Source organism: Marmota monax, unplaced genomic scaffold (genome assembly GCF_021218885.2).
Source record: "Marmota monax isolate L192 unplaced genomic scaffold, Marmota_monax_Labrador192_F-V1.1 WCK01_AAM20220418_F8-fsc00048, whole genome shotgun sequence".
Taxonomy (NCBI): Eukaryota; Metazoa; Chordata; class Mammalia; order Rodentia; family Sciuridae; genus Marmota; species Marmota monax.
In genome coordinates, this window is record NW_026694895.1 from 9,115,566 (window position 1) to 9,142,337 (window position 26,772).

General features: G+C 33.1%; 1 protein-coding gene across 2 annotated transcripts in view; it reads right to left on the bottom strand.

Annotated features, from left to right (window-relative positions):
* Positions 1 to 26,772, bottom strand: part of Epc2 (enhancer of polycomb homolog 2) — a 132,740-nt gene that overhangs the window by 75,461 nt on the left and 30,507 nt on the right. For both annotated transcript variants that reach the window (XM_058573511.1, XM_046426916.2), the window contains exon 2: positions 12,918 to 13,077. In XM_058573511.1, coding sequence (XP_058429494.1) covers positions 12,918 to 13,077 — 160 coding nt within the window. The remainder of the gene's footprint in view (positions 1 to 12,917; positions 13,078 to 26,772) is intronic.

Below are 26,772 nucleotides of genomic sequence, written 5' to 3' on the forward strand. Positions count from 1 at the left end.
TCTACCTTTTAAATTAAAAATAATATTCATGATGAATGAAAACTAGAAGGAAAAATTTTTTATCCTTTGATTAATTATTTGTCTTTCTCAAGACCCTACTTTTACAATGCCATTCAGTTGAGTAACCCAATGACATTACTTTTTATGAAACTTCATAACAAAAACTTTATATAATATTAATATAGTCCAATATAATTAGATTTAAAAAGTTTTTACAAACTTATTTCTAGCTGAAGATATTTTCAGGGGCCAAGAAGGGTATAGTTTAGTAAATATTCACAAGTTAAAACTCCTATAAATGATCAATCACCTTTACTACATGCCTTCAAAAAGATGTATGTATTCTGGATCTAAAACTAATCAACACTAATTTATTGCTAGGAGGAAAAGTTCTTTAAGAGGTTTTTTTTTTGTTTTTTTTTTTTTTTTTTTTTAATGATAACTGTACAGTGGTAAATATATAGAGTGAAACATCTAATCTGAGGGTTAGAACCTAAAGACAGGCTCTAATGCTGAATATTCTATTTGGTCAAAGTTCCTTCTAACTTAGATGATATTAAAGAATAATTTTGCTATCATAATGGTATTGTGGCTCTGCTTAGAAAAGTCATTATCTCAAGACAATTTTTGCCTAAAAAATATATTACCAAAAAAAAATGAGGAATAAATAAATGTTTTAAGGTGAGGTGATGGGTATAAGAGATTCCTTGTACTATTCTTTTACCTTTTGGGTAAGGAAAAAAAAAAACCAAAACAACCTAAACTAAATAAAAGAACAAGGTGGGGGAATAATCATAAAAATCCCTAAGATCACCAAGACATAGTTGGTAGCCTGTTGTCCAGTTTAGAAGCCTAAGGCTTGCTTGCTTTCTTTCGTTTTACTACTGGGGATTGAACCCAGAACCTCAGGTTTGCTAGGCAAGCATTCTAACACTGATCATATCTACAGCCCAAGCTTAAGACTTTCACTGACCACAAAAGTAAAGCTAATTTGATCCCATTTCTGGGTTTATTTTACAGCACTGTTGTTGTTTTAATTCCTAAAAGGGGCATTCATTAAGAAGTAAAGGAAAGGGGGAAGGATTGAGAGGTTAAAAAATAAGTAAAAATGTTGAGTTTATCAATGAGTTTGGGAACCCTTTTATATGACAATCTGCACTGTCAATCACTATAACTAATTAGGAACATGGATTCTCACATTTGAGTGTATTCTTTCAATGCATGTTTTTCTTTTCATTTTCTTTATTGTGTTAAAACACACATAAAATTTATCCTGTTAACCATTTAAGTGTACTGTTCAGTGGTATTAAATAAACATAATGTTGGACAACCATTACACCATCTATCTCAGTAATTCTCGTAAAACAAAAACTCTATATCCATTAGACAATAACTCCCCAATTTTCTGTTGGTAGTCCCTGGCAATCAGCATTCTCCTGTTTTGTTTTCTATTATTCTGACTACTCTTAATAGCTCATATAATTGGAATCAAACCATATTTGTCTTTTTGTGAATGACTTATTTCACTTAACTAATGTCTTCATGAATCATTTATGTTACAGTACATTTTAAAATTGCCTTCCTTCCTAAGACCTAATAACATTCCATTGGAAATATGTGCTGCATTCTGCTTATCCAATCTATCAATGACTACCTGGTTTGTTTCTATGTTTTATCTACTGTAAATAATGCTACTAAGAACCTGAGTGCACAAGTATCTATTTAACACCACATTCTTTTGGGTATATACATAGAAGTGGAATTGCTGGATCAAACGGTAATTCTATTTTTAATTTTTTGAGGAACTATTATATTGTTTTCCACAGCAGCTATACCATTTTACATTCTCAGTTGATATAATTCATGCTTTCATATTGATTTTTCAGGCCATACCCTCAAAGATAAGGGTCCTGGAATCTGTTCCTCTTCCCCCATGTTTGTTTCCTTTAAAAAAAAAAAAAAAGTGATTCTGATAAAATGTAACTAAAAACACACCTTTGAAAAAACTGCCCTCACCATCCCAAGCATCAAGGTGACTTGAGCTTTGCAGAACACATTATAAAAAACATGGCCCTATAATCTAACAAACTAACAAAAAAGGAATAGAAACATGTAGTTGAGAAAAAACAGAAGGATTTTTAGGAATAAAGATTAATCATTAATAATTAAACTAGGAGTCACTGAGGGGCCACATCTAGTAGACCTTTAAGAAATATGCTAAAATGGTAACAAAAGCAGCAGGGGTGGGGGGGTGCTCCAATAATGCAATTCATTTGGGGGTACTTTTGGCTGCCTTAAGATGAAGAGAAACTGTGTTTAATTTGTGTAACATGTACAATTCCTTACTCAATTAGCTGTTTAAAGTCACAGAAAGTGTGGGATAGTGGGTAGACTTAAAGGACTTACCACTTTCACCCAACAGATGTGGTTCCCTATACAAGTCATTTAATTTTCCTAGCTTTTGTTACTGATTGGTAAAATCAACATATTGAGCCTTCTATATAGGGTTCCACTGCAGAGACTAGCTTATTTTAAAATCACCTAAAGAACCTGTTAAAAATTCAGATTCCTAGGTCCCAGTTCTAGAGACTCACATATTAGCCCTCAGATGGAGTTGAGGAGGTCCCGTAGGTCCCTTAACTCTGGGTGTGAAATTCATTCTAACGGCTAAACAATTTATAAGGTTTCTATCAGCTTTGAAATTCCCTTAGTCTATCAGTATTTGTGAGGGAAAAGGAAACAGGAAAAGAAAGGCAAATTTTCATCTTCTAATCCCAAACAAAAGCCATTTTTAACATTAGATAAATTTAATAACACAAAATTCTGAACTTTTAAATTTCTACTTTGTTGTTAGAATGATAAAAGCTAAACTAGTTAATATTAAAAAAATTTTAACACTACAAAAGTGAAGCAATTTTTGAAATGTGCTGAACATGTTCATTCTCATTACTCGAACATAAATCCTTCCACTTTCTTTACCTCTAAAGAAAACAGTTAACAAAAACCAGCCATCTAGCTCTTGAAAAGATCAATATTACTGATAAAGCTCTAACCCAGCTAACCAAGAAAAGACATATTACTACTTCAAAAGTGAAAGAGTCATCACTTTTGGTTCTCTGAACATTAAAATGATAAAAGTATTATGATAATAATTCTATGTCCACAAATTAATAATTTACATGAAACGAACAAAACACAAACTACCAAAACTGATTGAAGAAGAAATAGAAAACCTTTATAAATTAATAACAAATAAAGAGATTAAAAGATTTAATCCCAGTGACTCGGGAGGCTGAAGCAGTAGCATAATGAGTTCAAAGTCAGCCTCAGCAACTTAGCAAAGCCTTAAGCAACTCAGCAAGACCCTGTCTCTAATAAAACATAATATAGGATGGGAGATGTGGCTCAGTGGTTAAGTGCCCCTGAGTTCAATATCTGGTAAAGAAGAGAGGGGGTTTAAGGAAGAAGTTTTAAGAATGTCTCTAACTGCTCCCAGAAAGTAGAAGCAAAGACAACAGTTCCTCACTCATTCCATGTGAACAGCATTACCCTAATACCAAAGCTACAGCAAGACTCTACAATAAAGGAAAACCACAGAATAATACCTCTTGTGAACATAGATGCAAAAATTCTCAATAAATTAGTAGCAACTAAATTGTGTAACTAAGCCCAAATGATATTTATTCCAAGGATGCAAGGTGTGTTTAACATTTGAAAATCAATGTAATCCATTGCTGAGGCTCAATGAGAAAAATCACATGATCATATCAATCCTATAGCTAAGGTTGTAATTTTAAAAAACTAGATGTTTCCCCACTAAGATTGGGAACAAGGCAAAGCTCCCTCTCATTAAGTTCTACTGAATCCTATCCTGTAAGTCCTAGCTACTAATGCAATAAGACAAGAAAAAGAAAAAATATACAGATTGGTAAAAAAGAAATGAAACTACTTTGTTCACAGATTACAGAACAATATAAAAAAATCCCAAAGAATTGACAAAAAAATTCTGGAATTAGTTGAGTATAATCAGACAAACAATGAACATTCGAAATTTGAAATTAAAAACATAATACCATTTACATTAGAACCAAAAAAAGAAACTTCATAATAAATCCAATAAAATATGCATAAGAGCTATATAAGAAAAATGTTAAAATTGATAAAAAAAAAGACTAAATACAGAGATATTTTACTCTCATGGATAGAAGACTTAATACCATTAAAATGTCAATTCTTTCCAAAGTGATCTATAGATACAACAAAATACCAATAAAAAAATTCCAGCAAGTTTATTTTGTAGATATAAATGATTTGATTCTAAATTTTCTATGGAAAGAGACCCAGAAAAGACAACACAAGTGAAGAGGAACAAAGGCAAAAGATATATTATTTGACTTCAAGATTTACTGTGAATCTACAGTAATCAAGACAGCATGATTGATATTGATGAAAGAGACAGAAGATGAATGGGACAAAATAGAGAGCACAGAAAGAGATCCAAATAAATATAGTTAACTGATTTTTTTGCCAGGTGGGGGGCGGTATTGAGGATTAAACTCAGGGCCTCATGCATACTAGGCAAGTGCTTGACTACTGAGCTAGATCCCTAGTCTATCAACTGAACTTTTACAAAAGAACAAAGGGAATCCAATGAAAAAAAAAAAAATCTGCAATAATGGATTCTAGAATACTTGGACATTCATCTATATGAAAAAAAATGAAATCTATAGACCAGATCTTTTACCGTCTACAGAATTTGACTTAAAATGGATTGTAGACATAAAAGTAAAATGCAATTTATAAAACTTAGAACACACGAGAAAATCTCAGTAATCTTGGGTCTGTGATGAGCTTTTAAAAACAATAACAAAAGCATAATTCATTTTAAAATATTGGCAAACTACATTAAAATTAAAAACTACTCTGTGTAAGACAGGAACTGAAAAGACAACCCTTGAAGAGGCAGAAAACATAAAAAACATATAAAAAACTGAAATCTAAAACAGAAAAAATACAACTCAATAAGAAATGGACAAAAGAGTTAAATTGACACTTCACTAAAGAAGATAAAAGTTGATCATATGAAAAAGTGCTCAACATCCTAAGTCATTAGGGAATGGCAAATTAAAGTAATGAGATAACACTTCATATGTACTAGAACAGCCAAAACCAAAAAAATTGAGATGCCAAGTCCTGGGGTAAGGATGCCAGCCAAAAGCACTTCTTTGGTCAGTGGGAATACAAAATAGTACAGTCGCTTTGGAACACAGTTGTCCTAGGTATATACCTAAATGAGTTGAAAATTCATCATATAAAACCATACATAAATGTTTAGAACAGAACCAAGATATCATTCAATAAATGAAGGGATAAACAAGTTGTAGCACATCCATACAATGGAACATTATTCAATGATAAAAACAAACGAGCTATTAAACAATAAAAAAATACAGAACCACCTCAGATGCACATTGATAAAAAGCCAATTGAAAAGGATATGCTTTATACTATTCCAACTATGTAACATTCTGGAAAAGGAAAAATTAAAGAGAGCAAAAATATTAGTGGTTGTGAAGGATTCAAAAGGATAAATTGGTGAAATGCAAGATAAAAGTTTTCATAATAGTAAAAACTATTATGTAAGATACTGTAATAGTGACTGGTCCATGATGTTATGAGCTTTTCAAAATCCATAAAACTGCATAACCAAAAGCACACTATAAACTATGGACTTCAGTTAATAATAAGGTATCAATATCATTAACTATTACAAATGTATCAACTAAATGCAAGACATTAATTAATAGTAGGGAAAAGTGTGTGTATATGTTTAGTGGATAGCATATGGAAACTACACTGCCTTTTTTCTTTGTAAATCTAAAATTATTGTAAAAAATAAAGCTTAAACCTCCTCAGGTGTGTTACAAAGCTGTTCAAAAAGTAATTCAATAAGGCTTGTGAATGGAAACATGTAGTGCCCAAGTCAACATTTTGCTTTAAACAGTAATAAATGCAGATGAGTTTTTAAAAAATAAATAAATAAACCTTTAGTACTGGCCTTTTTATAGATTCATGCCAAATAAAGAACATGAAACTAATTTCTTGCAATATTTTATAGCTTTGAAAATTATTTAATTACCTAGAAAAAAATGCTTACTTTTTTTTACTATCAAAAAAGTCACAAGCACACATATACACTCTTAAACACACACACACACACACACACACACACACAATGTAATATATATTTATAAAGAAGGGGGAAAACACAACTTTTATCTGTGTTGGGCATCTTTGGGAGATGGGATTATTAGGGTTTTTTCTGTAATTAATAATTCATTTTTCCTTATAATCAATATAAAATCACTTTCTCAAAATACAAATAGGGCTTCTATGAGAGAAACAAAGAAGACTCTTAAGTCAGTAATAAAAATCAACTCTTTTAGGCCTGGGAGAATGTAGCTCAGTCATGGAGTACTTGCTTATTAGCAGGTGCAAGGCTCTTGATTCAATCCCCAATAACCATCCCCTGCCCCGCAAAAACAAAACACAAAAGCCCAAAACTATTTGGGGGCGAGATCCCCTTTCTTAAGGTTTTTCAACTCCATGGAAAGGGGACTGTGTAACTTTATAACTTTGATTACTGACAAGAAGAATGTCAGTGAGAAAAGTTATTTTAATCACAGAAATATTGCCTTGAGTTTAAAAAGCAACATTATGGAAAGTTCCTTTTTAATCTCCCATCCTTTACATGACTCACTTCTGGTATCCATATTAGTCTGAAACCATGAGAGGTATAGAAAACAGCATTTTTTTTTTCTTAAAGAGATGGATAAAAATTAAAGCTACCCAAACAAGGTCCTATGCAGTCCAATTCATTTAATTCAAAGTAAACCTTATCTTTTTTGCCAAGCATACAGCTTAACTGGAGATTTAGAAATCATCAATTGTCACACAGTCCTTTCCCAATTTCAGTCTCCTTCATTAGGGTTGTGAGATTATCTTCAAAGACAGGTTAAACCTGACTCTATGTAATTTTTAAGTTCAAAATGGGGATTAAAATATTAGTTGCCTCATAACATTCCTTTGAGGACTATCTCTCTAGCACATACAAAATTTATATAAAACACTGACAGGAACTGGACATGGAAGTCAAGTATATACCAGTTTCACTATGTTTTACTCACAGCTATGGCAAAAAAAAAAAAAAAAAAAATTGGTCTTAACTATTAACATTTTCAGGAAGTAAGCATATGAGAGAACATTTTTATAAGGTAGACAACCCACAGAATTATATTACCAGGTAAGATGGGAAGACAAATATCCTTTAGTTTTTTATGGGAGACAGACAAGATGTTTAAAGGTGTTAATTCTCAGGCCAGTGTGGTGTCATTGGAGAATCTTCCATGGAGATGCTAGTTGCTAGGTGAATATGCCAAAGCCCCATTTCTAGGAACTTTTACTAGTACAGCCAGATGTGCTGAGTTATATCACAGTATTTTCTTCGGAAGTCCCCAGAGGAAGGTTCTAAGTGCTTCCTTCCATATCAAGAAACAGGCACCTTATGACCGATCCTACTTTCATGCTTTGTCTATTAATTGTACCATCTTTAAAATATACAGCCACTATGCAGCAAATTTACCTGTTTATTTTCTTCCAGATTTCTTTGACCATGGTCTTTAATCTATTATGCTGCATTTTACTCAAAGTCACTACAGATACCGTTTTTTTAACTTTAGACACACAAAACTGCACACAGGTTGAAGGAGAACTCTGCTTGAACTCAGATTTTTTTTTCCCCCCATCTCAGTCAGGCTACTAAATGATTATTTTACTTTCCCCCCAAGTGCTGGGCATCATTTTATTATGTAATATCTCTTGGGGCTGCAGGCCCCTTCTTCTTCCTAAATTATCAGCCACCCAGATCCTGCTTTACTACTTCAGTCTTAGCACCATACTGAGCTTTGTCTAAAGATAGTAAGTGGTAACAGTTTTAACCCCAGAAGTGAGGAAGATCCTTAGGGCCAGATGATCTGCAAGTGGATTGCCCTCACTGTCTGGCCTTGTTCACTGTACTACTAGTCAGTCCTCTAACCTCAACCTGCAATCCAGCTTCACCTGGAATGTGTTTTCCACAAATTGATAACAATCTTATTCTGTATTCATAGCATCATTTTTTCTAGTACTGAATGTCTAAAATAATTTCATGAGATTTGTGCCCAAAATGATTTCTTACTATACATTCAGTGATATTTTTAAAAGAGAATGATGTTCCCAGAATACATTCTTTTCACCAATAAGTTTTACTGTATAAACAAAACAATACTCATATTTTGTCTTTTGATCTCTTTTTAACCAAATATTTGGATCATTCCCCATTCTTTCTAATCAAACCATATTTGCCCGCCCCTGGGCAAAGGATCTATGATAGGGGGGATATAAAAGGAAATTCCAAGGATAGTGACATGAAAGTCAGCTGTGAAGCTGACATGTATTGCACTCTTGCTGAAAATAGTTGAATATACAGATTCACTACATTGAATAAGTGCAATTTTCCTCTTTTTCCATTGTAGACTTGATAATGATCAGCTTTATCTGATTGAAAAGGAGCCAACCTGAAGTATACTAGGTGTAAAGTAATGTTCCTTTCCTTCCAGATGGATAACAAGGAACTACCCAACCCACTCCTTCTCCTGAATTTTACTTTCTTTTAGTCCAGCAGGTGAGGCAATATACTCATTTGTATTTGTAGGTGGGATGCAATTAGAAGAGGAAATAAACCTTAACTTTAAAAAAAGAAACAAGAACACTACTACCAAGAACCATTTAATTATTTCCAAAGTTGGAAAAAATTTTGTAAACCAATATCTCAAGTTCCTTCATGTTCTAAAATTCTAATACTTAATGCCAACTTTAAGATACTGTAACATTTTTAAAGGGGGTTAACAGGAGGTTAAATAGTTTACTGAAAGTAAGTCATTTTCCTCAAGGAGAAAAGGTTGGATACTGAATTTAAAGTAGTTACTAAACTCCAAAAGAAATGAAAGAATTGTAACATTTAGGTTGAGGTACCAGAGTAGATGTGTTCAATGATATATAAAACACGTGGTGCACAACTGATGGGCATATAGAATCAGCCTAAGTCTGGAAGAATATGAGTATTTTGGGATATCAGAGACTTCAAGATGCTTCCAACCTGATAAGAATAATCCAGTGTTCTGTGATTAAATAAATTCCCCCAAAATACCAGTATAGAGATTATGAGAAACTGGTACTGAAAAGGAGATGAAAAAACAAAAATATTTATCTCATAACCATACCAGACTGAAATCATTTTGCTCCCAACTATTTGCTCTAAAATGAGTAATGAATAAGAGAATTCCCCTCTCCTAACTTGGATGCAACACATTAGGTCCTTCAATTTTATTGCATGCACTAATAATTTTAACCTTATTTTTGACAATATAATTTTAAGTGCTACAAGATTTATATCTAAAAAATACCATGATGTGTATGGTTTTACCTTTAATCAATTCATTAATTCATTTTATTTATCCAGTAAATAGTTAATTGCATATATAACCACATGTACTATACTAGGCAGTGAAATGAAAAGATTTTTTTTTTCCCCTAAAAAGGTCCTAGCTCTTGGTGAGTTCTACTAGAGCTTTATAATGCAACAGAAGGCTATCACAACTGAAAATAGTCAGTGCCATAATGACAAGTGTAAATGACACAGAAGGCCTTGAGGCAAACAGTGCTAAGAATTCTGCTTAAAGGAGTCAAAACAAGGTTTCTAAAGATTATTCTGGAAGCAGGTTCCATTTAACCTGTGCAAAAGTAAGAAGTAAAGGGCTTGTGAAGAAATGAAAAACTAAGTGTAAGTTGAAGAGCTGCAAAAAGCTCATCATTGTTGTAGCTTAAAGCAGGAAGGGATAGATAAATTGGGGGGGGGGGGAGTGTACTGAGAACAGTGTGAGACTGTATTGAGTAATAAAAATAATAAACTAAATAAGAGCTCCTGCTCCTGAGGAGCTTAAAATCTAGAGAAGGGGGAAAAAAAAAAAAAAAAAAAAAAAAAAACCTGAAACTATTCATTTCAAAATGGTTAGTACCTTAAAGGAAGAACACAAAGGGAAACATAATTGGAAAGACACAAAGATTTTATACGTCACACAAAGGTGGTAAAATCTATCCTAGGCAAACGAGAGTTGTTGAAAAATTGTGAAATGGGTAGTCACAACAGTGGCAGCATAAATGATGAACTAAAGATATCAAAACTAAATAAGGAGATTTCTGCTAAAGCCCAGGCAAGCAATGTGAAAAACATAAACAAGGCCACTCTACTGTGACAATTTTTTAAATTTTTTTTTCCTAGCTAGACAAATGGGGATTCTTTCAAATCTTTCATTAAAGGGAAAAAAAAAAAATCCAAGGTGCTATTTTCTAAAATTCCTTATATTTAAGGAATTGGCGATAATTTAGGTTAAAAAAAATTTAAACTTTCATTTAAAAACCTCAATAAAAATGTGAGCTTAAAATTTAGTACACATAACCTTAAGTCTAATAATAGGCATATGAGAAGCAAACTGTGGATTTGATGGAAGCATATACACACACGTAAAAACACATATAAAAACCTGAGAAACTTGAAATACAAAATTGAAAAGGCAGAATTTAAAAACCATATATACAGTATATTGTGTATACAATGCTTAGTACATGATAACAAACTTTTAAAAATAAGATAATTTTCTATTATTTTTATTCCATTTTTTTACAATAATAGAATAAAATGAAATGAAAAAACCAACACAAGATTACTGCTTATTGTATCCAACGGGCCAGAACCAGATGAGATACACCTAATTTTTGACTCTTGATTTTCCTAGAATGGATTTTTATAAATGGTCCTGCTATCTAGCTTTATTACTAGTAAAATACAAAAGAACTAATACTTTGGCTTAAGATAATTTCTTAAAATTCCCATTATGAACAGCTGTCTCCTTCTTAACTGAGTCAAAGGTAAAGGCAATTCACTAAGACAAAGGAACACAAGTCAAAGAATACATAAGAAACAAATCACATAATTATAAGTTTTGCATTTGTGTTTTTCTTGAATCCGTAGAAGAAAAGTCTCTGAAAAATCTTTCTACAACCAAAAGGCTTTTTTTTTAAAATAAATCAGTCAGTCAACAAACATACTACATCTATAAGCCAAGCACTTTACTCTAAAGAGAAAATAGTATATAATAATCCCTGCTCTCTTACAATCTAAAGGAAAGAAAGAATGGTTACAAATAATTTGTGTGATGAATTCTGTAACAGTGGTATGTATAAGATACAGTAATAAGCAATGACCGGTAGAATTAAAAAAAAAAAAAAAAGCTTCATAAGATAGTTGAATCTTAAATAAGTTATATGAAGGAAAGGAAGACTTAAATACCACATGCAAGAAAGTATGAAATGTGAAATAAGGCAAATGGGAGTAATTTTCAGTAACTCCCTATAGCACAGAGGGAAGAGAAAAGTAACCAGAGATAAAGAAGGAGGGAAACAAATCAAAAAGGACCTTATATTCATACTAAAGAATCTGACTACTAATGAATTCTATTAATCTAAACTGCCATCAATTACAAGAATGTATCATTACTGTATGTACCATAAGGGCGGGGGGGGGGGGGGGCTTTATGCTTGAATCTTAATATTAAGAAGCTTAATAGAATGGAATATTATTGCATAAAACTATGCCCTCTTTGTAAGATAAAGTAATAAACCAGCCATACAAAATGGGACAGTGAAGAACTTTTTATTTCCCAACTTGTCCTTAGGTGGAAGGAGAGAGAAATAAAATCTTGCCCTGAGAAATGAACTTCAAGCAGGTCTGTTGACTGAATTAAAGTCAACATTATAGTCCAAAAATAAATAAATGAATGAAACAAAGACTTTCAAGTGGTCTCAGGTTGGTAATGTCCCTAAATTCCAAGCAGAAACAATCCTGGACAACAGTTATTCAAGATGCAATCCCATTTTTCATCTTTAAAAAATAAAAAACATGCATCTTGGAAATAATGGAAAACAGTTAATCTTAAAAATCAGTCTTAAATCTGGTAGTATTTCAGAATTACCTGGAAACTTAAAAATACATATCACCAGTCTGCATAACCAGGGATTTTCAAAGAGCTAAGTTCTTTAGGTAGGCAAGTAGAACCCTAGAATCTCTATTTTAACTGGCTACTCAATAATTAAAAAAAAAAATCTGACAAGATACCAAGACACCAGCATCTGTATGCACAATCAGCTGAACACTCCTACTACTGACAATGAAGAACAGTAGGATTTTAATCAAGAGCATAATTTGCTCAGACTGACAATTTAGGAAGACCACCCTGGCATAGGCAGACTTTGTGAAGAGAATAAAGAAGGGAGAAAAAGAATAGCAAATCTTATAGTTAGGAGGTTGGTGAAATGGCTTTAAAGCTAGAGATAGTGATCATTTTAGGAAAATGGAATATTAAGTAGGCAGAATTAGATAGAATTTTATAAAAACTAGATGAAGGTACATATAGAATGTAATACTGAAAATTTTCAGAAAATTCAGCTCTAACCCTTGTGAATTATGGCCAAGGGGACTTTAAAATAAATCTCATTTGGGTATGGTAACCCACCACCTTTTAACTGTAAGTGTAAGTTCAATATAGAACCCTATATTGCATAAACATCAAATGTTCCAAATGCTACTAAAACTCACAATGATCTCCAAGTTCAAATGTAAGTAGAAGGACTTTAATGTCTAATGCTTAACATTTCAATGAATAAGTGTTTATAACCGGAAAAATTAAAATCTCTGGGCAAAAGACTTTAACTAATTGTTAAATTTAAATTACAAATAAAAAACAATAAATTAACAAACTTACGCTGAATATGAATGAACTGTTTGGGCTGTTTAAACTCTCCTTTGTACAAGCGATTGTAATAGTTGACGTTGCTTTCTGCCTCAGGAACGGGAATGACCATGCTCTCTTTTTTTTCTCTAAACACTTGCTGTGCTGAAATAGCTCGCTGTAAATGATGTTCCTGGAAAATGTAAAGTAGGCAATGTAAGTTGCTTTGATAATATTAATTCAAATTTCAAAACTTCTATTTAAAAGTTGTTTAATAACTGCAAGCATCAATTATAAATATTTCTTTCATTCAATTATAAATAGTTTCTTTACTGCAGACCTATAGAAAACACTGCCATCACTTCCCCTTAATACCTGTGGCTTATACTGGTACCATAAACCTTAGACTATTACCATTTTAAAAAGAATTTTTCTAAAATTAAATACATGCATACTTACAAATGGGAGTTTAAATTTTCAGTTATCAGAAGATAGATACTTGTTTGCTAAATTAATTAAGGTGCATGTCACTACTGACAGAATAAGGAAAAATATGTGAGTCACACTAAATGATTCTATTACAGATTCTAAGTATCTTCTACACTACTACTACTGTAGTAGCACAAAATTTGTAATAATTCAAAGAAAGATAAAGTTTTGCATGTTCAATAAATAGTATTGCCATCGTAAAGCAGAAAATATTTTTTAACTAAAAGTTCCTATAAAATACATGTAGGTTCTAATCGCTTTTCATCACTTGCACAACTTACTCCAGTAATGCTTACTCCTAAATGCTTTCACTACTTCCTCCCTTGCCCCAATGGCTTATTCCCCATAAAGCAGTTTTACCTTTTAAAAGGTAAATCAAATCAGGTCATGTCACTCCCCAAGAAGCCCCACCATATTCAGTGTAAACGTGAAAAGCTACTCAATGACCTATAAGAATCTCTCTATCTGGCATTTCCTCCCTCTTCTCCCATCCTTTTAATCTAGTCATACTGCTTCTCCTTGCAAATATCCAAATATCCAAATAGGCAACTTTGGAAATTCCTTAAAGTCTCATCTATCAGAGATGTCATGTCTTTCAGGACTTCCTTATCCAGCACTCCTTTCCTGCTTTATTTTTTTCCATGCCAATTTAGCTATATCTGACATGCTCAAGATCTCATTTATTGTCCAGTCCCTCCTCCCAAACATAAAGTAATTTCCAAGAAGTCCATGATTTTTGCTTATTTTGTTTACTTTCATATGACAGTTACAACACATAAAACCTGCTCAATACATATTAAATGGACAAATAAATAAAATGAAATCTTTACTGGATTCCTACTATGTATCAGTCTACGCAAAGCACTTTAAAACATAAACTAAGGAATAAAGATGTTTAGTATCTTGTTCAAGGTAACATAACCCTACGTGACAAAACATTGATATAAACCCAGGTGATCCATACGCAAAGTAAAATTATTGATTCTATCCTATTGTATTGATAAAAATTTTGAAGAAATTAAGAAAACTTCATTCAAGACTTTTGGCTATGTAAAAAGTTATTATTCAAAAAGCATCAGTGCAATGATCCAAAAAGTTTTCATGTAGCAAGATATAAATAAAATTATACAGAATGGCCGTTATATGCAAAAAGCTTCACACAGATTAGATTAAAAGAAGTACATTAAAAGGAAGGTAGGATGATGGTATGAAGGTAGAAAGATAGGTATCAATAATAATAACATAAAAATTATGTTAATTTCATAATCTTCTGACATTTGTCATTAATAAAGTGAGCAAGAAACAAAGGATACAAAAACAAAAGAGAAAGAACAGGAATGAGTAAATGAGGAAACAAACTTATTATGGTATAAACAAGTAAACAGTAAGCTAGGACAGCTACCAAGTTTCTTACAAGCAGTTAAGTTTCATCAGATCTGGTCAAGTCATATCGGCTTACCCCAAATAATCACCTATACTATATTATAATCAACATCTCTTTGGCATTTTGTCAGACTAATTTAAATCTAGAAAAACATGCACATTCAAGAAGAGTATTGTGAAATTTAAACAGAAAAACATAAGTCCTGGAATAGCTAAGTCAACTTTTAAAGGGAAACATAAAATGTGCAAGAGTTGGAAGACTGTCCTCTCATAAATTATAAAATATACATAAAGGCATAGTAATAAAAAAAAGTATACCAAAAGAATAAATAGCTTACATTTATATATACAATGTATATATGTAGCAATAAAATGCATCAAAAAGTTTAATAGACGTATTTAACTACATAACAATTACTGCTATCTAATAGGCACTTTAAAAATCTTTACTTAATTCCACTTTGGGGAATAGGTAGCATTATTTCTATTATGTAGAATAGGAAATGAGGAACAGAGTGGTTAGGAGACTTGCCCAAGATCACTGGGTTAATAAGTAGCAAAGTCAGAGTTGATGTTCTTAATAACCACTAATTATGCAGCCTCTCATATAAATCAATGTAATAAGAAAGCTCCAAGACAGATCAGACTCATGTATAAAGAGAAGGTTGGGATAAAACCACACCACATAACTAAAGGGCAACAGCCAAACTGTTTAAGATACAAAGAAATACCAAAGGAAATACCTACACAAACTATGTATCTAAGTGTGTAAGATAAAATCATGAACCTAACAAAAAAGGAAAATTTGTTACTGCTACAGGAGCAGAAAAGAAATTCTTTGAGTTTCATAAGCAAAACAATAGGGCAACAAATCTCATGAAATGTATTACATCAAAATTTAAAATTTCTATTAAGCAAAGGACACAATGGATGTAGTTCATAAACTTCTGACAAAATGACAGAAGTTATTTTCAATGTCTAAAACCTGTAAGTAGTTAATAACTAGATTGTGGGGCTGGGGTTGTAGCTCAGTGTTCCCTGGCACGTGGGAGGCATTGGGTTCAATCCTCAGCACAACACAAAAATAAATAAATAAAGATACTATGTCCATCTACAACTAAAAATAAATAAATAACTACAATGTGTAAGAAACTCCTGAAAATCCACAAGAAAAGGACAACAGTCCCAAAAGAAAAATGGATAACATATATAAACAGGCAATTTACATGTAAGAAAACCCCAAAGGCTAGCAAAGCATCAAAGAGATGCTCAAATTCATTTGTAATCAGAGAAATGCAAATTAAACAGATAAGGTAAAACTATTAGCAAGACAAAAATTACGATAATGCCAAGTGTTAGCAAGTGTGTGAAAACACAAATTCCTGCAGATCTGCTAACATTCTAGAAAGTAATGGCAATACATGGTCAAATTAAATCTGCCTTCTCTGTGCACTTCCTGTCTTGAACATATAACCCCAAGAAAATATCACACAGGTTTACAAATGGATCTATACACTAAAACAATATCTATTGTAGAAGGCAATTTGGGGCAATGTGGGAATCTATGGCTATGAGAACAAAAAAAATAAAATGTGGGAAATGCTCACTATGAATACTATATAGCAGTTGGTACCAACAGTGCATATGTACATTTAATATGGTAGATCTTTTAAAAAGTTGAGTGAAAATTCTTAATAGAACGAGTTATAACGTGGTTTATATAAATGCACATAATATAACATTAAATTTGCCAGAAGACACACATTAAACATTAGAAGGAGGGTTGGGGGGAAAGAATGAAAAAGGGAAAGAGAGGTAGAACAGAATAAGTAAGTTAAATCAAAGAGGGGCCTTGCAATTTCCTTTAAAATTCAGGCTGTGTGTGATTAGTGTCAAAGAGGAAAACAGATTGGCCATGTGTTAGCGGATTCATTATACTGTTTTTCTTTTCTTTTTTCTGCTTTTATTTATTTGACAATTTCCATAATAAAAATTAAAATACAGGGGCTGGGGTTGTGGCTCAGTGGTAGAGCACTCGCCTTGCATGTGTGAGGCCCTGGGTTCAATCCTCAGCAGCACATAAAGATAAATAAATAAAGGTATTGTGCCCATTTACAACTAAAAAATATTTTTAAAAATTAAAATACAGAGTAAGAGAAGAGAAGGAGAGGAAGAGAGAGGCCCTAAAGACTAATGATGATGCACCATAATCTAAGGCATATGAATAATTTAAATTTCAGCAACTGAGTTTCCTCTTTAAACAACAAAAGCATTGTTATATGATAACACTATGTACAACAGAATTTACAAAACACATTTAGCTTTAAAAACTGAACACAGATTGTTTACTCATGCACTCAAAGCATTCTAATAATCACAAATTAATAAGTGAAAAGAGGCAATAAATACTATTAGTTAATTTATATACAGAATGAAATAAATGTAGCCCTCAAAAGATTTGTAATCTCCATACTTCCTTAAAAAATCAATTCTCTACTTACAGATCAAATACACCAAACCCACTTCATATGGCTACTTTAACATTCTGAAACATTCTTCTAAAATCTACTGTAATTATACCTAAACAGTGGTTTTCATAGAGATATTATACATTCTCTATATCATTAAAAGGAGCCCCCACAATCTAAATAATTCATGACTTCAGTCATATATAAAAGGTACCAAAATCTAAGAAAGAAACTTTTTTAAATAAATGTATTTTTTAAATGAGGTATACATGACAGCAGAATGCATATTGATTCATTGTACACAACTGCCCCCAAATCCCCTCACCTCCCCTTTGCCTCCATTTTCCCCATGCCCTGCCCCCCACTGTGGATCAGCATCCACTTATCAGAGAGGACATTCTCAGCCTTTGGTTTTTGGGATTGGCTTAGTTCGCTTAGCATGATATTCTCCAACTCCATTCATTTACCTGCAAATGCCATAATTTTATTCTCTTTTAATGCTGAGTAAAATTATTCCATCATGTATATACATCACAGTTTCTTTATCCATTCATCTATTGAAGGGCATCTAGGTTGTTTCCACAGTTTAGCTATTGTGAAAAGAGCTGCTATACAGCTCTTAGGCTATGTTACTATAGTATGCTGATTTTAGGTCCTTTGGATATAGACCAAGGAGTGGGATAGATGGGTCATTCCAAGTATTATAAGCAATCTCCATATTGCTTTCCAAACTGGTTGTGCCAATTTGCAGTCCCACCAGCAATGTATGAGTGTGTCTTTTCCACCACATCCTTGCCAACTCTAATTGTTGTTTGTATTTTTGATAACTGCCATTCTGACTGGTGTGAGATGAAATCTTAAGAGTACTTTTGATTTGCATTTCTCTAATTGCTAGAGATGTTGAACATTTTTTCAGATATTTGTTGATCAATTAAATATCTTCTTCTGAAAAATGTCTGTTCAGCTCCTTTTACCCCATTTATTGAGTTTTTTTGGTGTTAAATTTTTTAAATTAATTTATTCTAATTTGTTATATATGAAAGTAAAATGCATTTCAATTCATATTACATATACAGAGCACAATTTTTCATGTGTCTGTAACAATACACAAAGTAGAGTTACACCATTCATTTCTTCATACATGTACTTAGGGTAATGATGTCCATCTCATTCCACCATCTTTACTACCCCCATATCTCCTACCTTCCCTTCCCTCTCCTTTGCCCCATCTAAATTTCTTCCATTCTTCCCATGCTCCCTCTGCTCCCCATTATGGATCAGCATCCTAATATTAAAAAAAAAAAAAATTCAGCATTTAGTTTTGGGGGATTGGGTTACTTCACTTAGCATAATATTCTCCAGCTCCATCCATTTACCTGCAAATGCCATGATTTTATTCTCTTTTAATACTGAGTAATATTCCATTGTGTGTATACACCACATTATTTTTATCCATTCATCTACTGAAAGGTGGGTTCCATAATTTAGCTATTGTGAATTGTGCTGCTATACACAACGATGTGACTGTGTCCCTGTAGTATATGCTGTTTTTAAGTCCTCTGGGTATAAATCGAGGAGTGGGATAGCTGGGTCAAATGGTGGTTCTATTCCAAGTTTTCCAAGGAATCTCCATACTGCTTTCCATATAAACTGCACCAATTTGCAGTCCTACAACCAATGTATGAGTGTGCCTTTTTCCCCACATCCTTGCCAACACTTGTTGTTTGTATTCTTGATAACTGCCATTCTGACTGGTGTGAGATGAAATCTTAAAGAGTAGTTTTGATTTGCATTTCTCTAATTGCTAGAGAGGTTGAACATTTTTTCATATATTTGCTGACTGATTGTATATCATATTCTGCAAAATATCTGTTCAGTTCCTTGGCCCATTTATTGATTGGATCATTTTTTTGATGTTAAGATTTTTGAGTTCTTTATATATCCTAGAGATTAGTGCTCTTTCTGATGTGCATGTGATAAAAATTTGCTCCCATTCTGTAAGCTCTCTAGTCACCTCACTGATTGTTTCTTTTGCTGAGAAGATTTTTAATTTGAATCCATCCCATTTGTTTTTTATTTTATTTCTTGAACTAAGGGAGTCTTAATAAGGAAGTCGGGGGCCTAATCTGACATGATGGAGGTTTGGGCCTACTTTTTCTTCTATTAGGCACAGAGTCTCAGGTTTAATTCCTAGGTCCTTGATCCACTTTGAGTTGAGTTTTGTGCATGTGAAAGATAGGGGTTTAATTTCATTTTGTTGCATATGGATTTCCGGTTTTCCCAGCACCATTTGTTGAAAAGGCTCTCTTCTTCAATATATGTTTTTGATGCCTTTATCTAATATGAGATAACTTTAACTATATGGGTTTGTCTCTGTGTCTTCTATTCTGTACCACTGGCCTAGAGGTCTATTTTGGTGCCAATACCACGCTGTTTTTGTTACTATTGCTATGTAGTATGTTTGAGGTCTGATATAGTGATGCCTCCTGCTTCCTTCTTCTTGCTAAGAACTGTTTTGGCTATTCTGGGTCTCTTAATTTTCTATATGAAAAGATTGCTTTTTCTATTTCTATAAGTATGAAAAAGATATTTTTTGTTTTCTTTTGGAGACAAACTAGGTTCTATGTCTACCCTGGTAGAAATGAACAGGGCTAAAATTTGAATCCCAGCTTGTCTGGCTCTCCTACATCAATTTTTTAGCTTTCAGATTTATCCAATGAGTTAGGCTGCATACAAAGTCATTATTTAAGAATTTACATGCAAAATTCCTCATTAAATATAGCTGATAGCTATTCCATCTCCCAAAAGAAGCAAACTTATTACTAAAGAACTGAAAAACTTATAAAACCACAATGACAAAGCAAATGAGATGGGCCAGCACAAGAAAGTACAGCAAACATCAGAGAAATTAAAATCAACAGTGTGCTGATTTGGAGGCTACAAGCAGATTCAAATCTTTGCAGAAAAGCATAAAATTAAGAACTGAGTCCACTTATCCAGAGGTTGAGGCAGGAACTCACAAGTTTGAGGCCAGCCTGAGCAACTTATTCAGACCCCTTCTCAAAATAAATTAAAAAGATGCTGGGGATGTAGCTCAATAGTAGAGTGCTTGCCTAGCATCTGTGAGGCCCTAGGTTAAATTTCCCAGTACAGTCATCCCCAATAAACCTAATTCACATAAATCCAGAGGCAATGGGGATTTTGAAAGACTAGTTAGAAAGAGCCAGAATGAACAAAGGCCTTCCTTTAACTTGTCCTCAAAAGAAAGTCATTCTACACAGACAGAAGAGGGCACCACTAACTTAAGGATATTGGGAACCACCCCAAATCTACAAAAATGAAAAGAAAATTTAACTAAATCTAATTATTTAAAGAAGACAACAATTAGCTCCATCTCTATTGATAAATTCTCAGTCTGAGGGAGGGGGGTGAAGAGAAAAAAAAGGAAACTTTAAGAAAAATGCTCCAAATTTAAATACAATCACATACCACATAAAGATATTTTGGTCTCAACAATGGACTGCATATATGACATATAAGATTTTATCACCTAATAACATTATAGTTTTCATCTTGGTTTGTGAGAGTACACTCTACGATGTTCACATACAAAGTCTCTAAACAATGCACTTCTCAAAACATCTTCCTAGGATTAAACAGTGCATGTGAAGAAGCATGTGGGATATGAAAAAAATCACCTTGAATCAGAAATTTAAAAATAAAATCAGAGAAGGAAGCAAAGAATAAAAACAAATGTGAAGAGCTGACTTTGAACTCAATAAAGAAAAGATTATCTCACATTAAGGCTAAAATTATTAGAAGCCAAATGAAATGTATCCTTAAAAACAAAACAAACATAAAACCCACATGTATTCTGCATAAGACTAGTCAAATATCAAGTGGCTGAAAATAAGGTAAAGACAGAAGTAAAACAGGGTAAGAAAGATGGTAGGGAGAATGTAAATCAAGCAAGGAAGGAATGACATTCACATAATTGGCATCCTTGAAGAACAAAGAAATGCAAGAGAACTAGGATTTAGAATTACATTCAAAGAAAAGACAACTATGAACTTACCAAGCAAAAAGGACACAAAGAAGTAATATGGACAAATAATATGTCCCAGACCTTGTTTTCCCACACACATACTGACTTCGTGACATATAGTTCAAAAAACCTTAACCCCAAAACCAGCTTAGAATTTGTAGTCCCCTAGGCAAGCTCAAAGTCAAGAATAGCTATATTGAAATGGTTTCTTCAAGAAAGCCATTTCAGTCATGATTGTCCTTCCCTCAATTTAGCACAGATGAGTGTGAATTAGGAGAAAAAGGCCAGCTAATAGCTTCTCTCTTGAGAAAGGTACAGAACACATGTCCCAACATTCTCACTTAACTGCCTGAGGGACTGATATACTTTAGATGTCTAGGAGTCACAGAAAACAAGAGAGCTCAGTAGCTTCTTGCAGCATCAGAGAACCTGTGCCACTAAAGAAGCCAGCACAACTTAGTGCAATCAGGAGGAAGAACTCAGTTCAAAACTTCTCCCTCAAAAGAGTTCAGCAGCTTATTATGACAGAGAATCAGGAGTAGTGCAGTGAGACACCAGAGTGCAAAAGATTATAAGCAACTTGAAAAGAAAACAGCAAACCTCTCTAATTGAGAAATTATACACACAAGCCAAAGATGCATCTCCAGATAAGATCTGAGAGGCTCTCAGAATCCCTAGCTGGGCTGATTTGTCAAGGTTTTGGCCTCATACAATATCAGTTTTTAAAGACTAGGAGAGGTAGCTGTTTTCTCAATGTACAAATCACAGCAAAAAAGAAATTTTTTTTTAAAAAAGCCTAAATAGTAACTTATGAATTACAAAAATTCAAAGTAATTGTTTTGAACAATTTATTACAAGAGAACACCAACACAAGTAAATGAAATCAGTAAAGTGACTCATGTACAAAATGACAGTATCAACAGAGATAAAAATTGTTTTTTTAAAAAGAATCCAATTGAACTTCTGCAGCCAAAGGGAAAAAAAATAATAATTGAATTGGAAACTTCACCAGAAGTGTTCAACAGAAGACTTGATCAAACCTAACCAAAAAAAAAAGAATCAGTGGTCACATGGAATTATTGAGTAAGAGGAAGAAAAACAAAAAAAGAATAAAGAAAAGTAAGCCTAAGGGAATTGTGGAAACCTATTAAGTAGACCAATACACAGGTAATGGGAGTTTATGGAGGAGGAGGGAGAGGGAAAGGAGCCAAGAGCTTATTTGAAGACATAATGGTCAAAAAACTTCCCAAATATAATAAAGGAAATGAACATACAAATTAAAGAAGTTCAAAGTACCACAATTAGGACAGCCCAAAGACATCCATACTGAGATACATTGTAATCGAACTATCAAAAGTCAGAGAGAAGGGTTGGAGTTAGGGCTCAGTGGCAGATCACTTGCCTCACATGTGTGAGGCTCTGGGTTTGATTCTCAGCACCACATATAAATAAATGAATAAAATAAGATCCAACAACTAAAAAACAAATTTTCTTGAAGAGAAAATCCTGAGAGGGGAAAAAAAAATACTTATGGGATCTCCAATAAGATTAACAGGGAAAGTCTGGCACCTATAATCCTAGTGACTTGGGAGGATGAGACAGGAGGAGGGAAAGCTCAAAGCCAGCCTCACCAACTTAGTGAGGCCCTAAGCAACTTGGCAAAACCCTATCTCAAAATGAAAAACAAACAAACAAAAAAAAAAGGCTGAAAATGTGGCTCTGTGGTAAAGCGCTTCTGTGTTAAATCTTTAGTATCTCCCACCAAAAAAAAAAAAAAAACCAGTGAATATTTCAGCAAAACTATCATACACCAAAAGACAGATAATATATACAAAGCACTGACAGAAAAAAAATGCCAAACTAGAATAAAATATCCAGTAAAACATCCTTCCAAAATGAATAAATAAAGACCTTCTTTGATAAAGAGTTCATCACTAATATAGCTATTTACCAAACTGCTAAAGGAGTACTTCAAGTTGAAAAAAAACAAAAAGCATACAAAAGTGTGAAACTCTCTGATACACAGAATCCTATAATATTGTAATGGTGGCATGTACATCACTTTTAATTTTGTTATGCAATTTAAAAGACAAAAGCATAAAATGTAACTATAATTATAAAACTATGTTAATGCATACAGATTTTTTTTTAAAAAAGAAGCAATCTGTGCATCCGAAACATAAAATAATAGTAGGGGGAAGTGTTACATAGTTTTTCTATATGACTAAAAGCAAATTATCCGTTTTCAGACTATTACAACTCTAAGAGATGCAATCCCCATAGTATTCAAAAACAAAAATATCTCAAAGATACAGAAAAGAAAATTCAAAAAGAATGAAAATGTCACTACAAAAAAAATCAACAAAAACACAAAAAGGAGGCAGAGGAACAAAACAACAAAACATATAGAAAAATAACAAAATGACAATACTAAATCTTTCCCTATCAGTAGTTACTTCCAATGTACACGTAGTAAACTTCCTAATCAAAAGACAGAGAGGATGAATTGATTAAAAAAATTCCAATTATATACTGTCTATAAGAAATTCATTTTAGACATAAGGACACACAAAAGAGGCAGTAAAAAGGATGTAAAGAGTAATTCCATGCAAATGATAACCAAAAGAAAACAGGGAAGGTGAAACTTTTATCAGACAAAATAGACTTTCGTCAAAAGAGTAAAGAAAGACATTACAAATTAATTCACCATCAGAATGACAATTATAAATATGTTAGCACAATAGTACACAATTTTATGAACAAATATGGAGAAAACTGAAGAGGAAGCATACTTAAACAACAGAAGTAAAAGATCTCAACACCCCAGGTTACATAATGACCAACCAGATGGAACATCACTAAGGAGACAAGGTACTTGAAGAACACTACAGACTAATTGGACCTGAGACACATACAGAACTCTTCAGCCAACAACAGAATAATATTTTCTTCCCAACTATATATGGAACATTCTCCAGATCACATATTACATCACAAGAAAAGTCAAAAAACAAATTTAAGACGACCAAAGTCATAGTACATATCTTCAATGAATAATGGAATAAAACTAGAAATCAATAAGAAAACTGGAAAATTCACAAATATGTGAAACTGGAAAATTCACAAATATGTGAAAAGTAAACAACATACTCTTGAACAACCAATGGGTTAAAGAAGAAATAGCAAGAAAAACTGTAAAATATCCTGAGACAAATGAAAATGAAAACACATAAAAATTTATGAATGTAAGAAATATAGTATGAAGAGGAAACTTTATAGTGCTACATAGCTATATAAAAAGGGAATCTCAAATCATCAACCTAACTATAACATGTCAAGGAGCTAGAAAAACTCTGAAGCAAACCCAAAGATAGAACACCAAAAGTTGTGTTATGTTTGAAGATCAATGAAACTGACATAACTCTAGCAAGATTGATTTTTAAAAAATAGATTAAAAAGAAGAGACATTATCACTGATGGTGTTAAACCACGACGCAAAGAAAAGACCACCAACTCCAATTTTAAATCAAATTAAAGTAAGCTTGTAATTCCAACTAGGCAGGACTGTCTCTCCCAAAACCCGTTGGTTAGAGGACAGTGCTCCAGTTCTCTAGGAGTGCAGATTTATAGCATAAAAAGTTGCAAAAGGGGGGGGGGGGGCATCTTGAGAACTTACAGATAACAGAATTTTGACAAGCATAATACAAAGGCAGATAGGTAGTAGGTTAATGGTCTAAATGGTTCAGCACTTAGGGAGTAAATTTAGATCCCAACATCAGAATTTGTGAGGCGCCATTAGGGTTTCAGAGAGGGTTGTTATCTGGCCAGGGAAAACCAAGCATGGGTGAGTTCAAGGCACCGGCAGGCATTCCAAGCAAGTTTAGAAATTGCAGTAATTTATAGTAAAACAGAAATTAATTTTTCATGACTTTGTGATGAGATGGCTCCCAATTTGAAGATGGAATTAGGCTGGGTTCATCAATGTCATGATATAAAAAGGATAAAAGACTACCAACAAATTAAGATACATTAGAAGAAATGAGCAAGTTTCAAGAAACAATCTGCCAAAACTGAATCATGAAGAAATAAAAAATACAAACAAAATTTTAACTAGTCAGAAAGTCACACCAATAATCAAAAATTGCCAATAAAGTAAGTTCAGGACCAGATGACTTCAATAGAAAATTATACCCAACAACATTGAAAAAAAATAAATACTCATCCTTCTGAATTATTGCAAAAAATTGAAAGAATACTTCCAACCTTATTATTTGAGGCCAATCTTACACCAAAACCAGAAAGAGATACTACAAAAAACTATAGACCAATGTCCCTGGTAAATAGTGATACAAAGTCTCCAAGAAAATACCCAAAACTAAATTCAACAACATACTAAAAAGATGTAAGGTTGATTCAACATATGAAAATCAATCACTGTAATATACCAGAATGAAGAACAAAAATCATAACTATTTCAATTGATGGAGATAAAGCAACTGACAAAAGTTTACATTCCAGCATTGTTCATTAATAGCCCAGAAGTGGAAGCACCCCAAAAGTCCACAGACCCTAGAATAGATTTTTTTTTTTTTTTTTTAGTTTTTAATACTTGTAGACAGACAGCATGTCTGTATTTTCTTTATGTGGTGCTGAGGATAGAACCCAGTGCCTCACACAAGCTAGTCAAATGCTCTCCCACTGAGCTACAGGCCCAGCCTCCAGAATTGATTTTTTAAATGTGGTATTTACATACAATGGAATATTATTCAGCCCTAAAATGCAGGATTTCTGTTATATACTATAAAGAGAGTGAATCTTCAGGGCATTATGTAACTGAAATAAGTCATCCACAAAACATATGTATTGCATGATTCCATTTCTGAGGCAATCAAAGGGAACATAAAGGAACATAAAGTAGAATGGTGGTTGCTAGGAGCTGGAGGTGGTATATAACATGTGATTACTATTCAGTGGGTACAAAGTTTCAGGTTGTTGTTGTTTGGGGGTTGGTTTTTTGTTTTGTTTTGTGGGGTTTTTTTGTTTTGGTTTTGGTACCAGGGATTAAACTCAGAGGCACTCAATCACTGAGCCACATCCTCAGTCCTATTTTGTATTTTATTTAGAGACAGGATCTCACTGAGTTGCTTATAGCATCTCGCCATTGCTGAGGCTGGTTTTGAACTTGGCGATCCTCCTGTCTCAGCTTCCCAAACTGCTGGGATTACAGGTGTGTGCCACCACGCCCCACTGAGTTTTAGTTTTAAAAGATGAAAAAGTCCTAGGCATGTTTGTCTAACAATGTAATATAGTTAATATTTCTGAACTATATACGTTAAAAGGTGAGGTTTTCAAGATGGCAGAATAAGGAGGTTGTACAATGTTCCTGGCTGCTTCGTGAAGTGAAACCAAGAAAACTGACAGGCAAGGTGAGTGAACAACAACAACAAAAAAAAAAAAAAAGCAGGGGGACTTTACTGGAATTTAAAACTGGTCATTCAAAGCA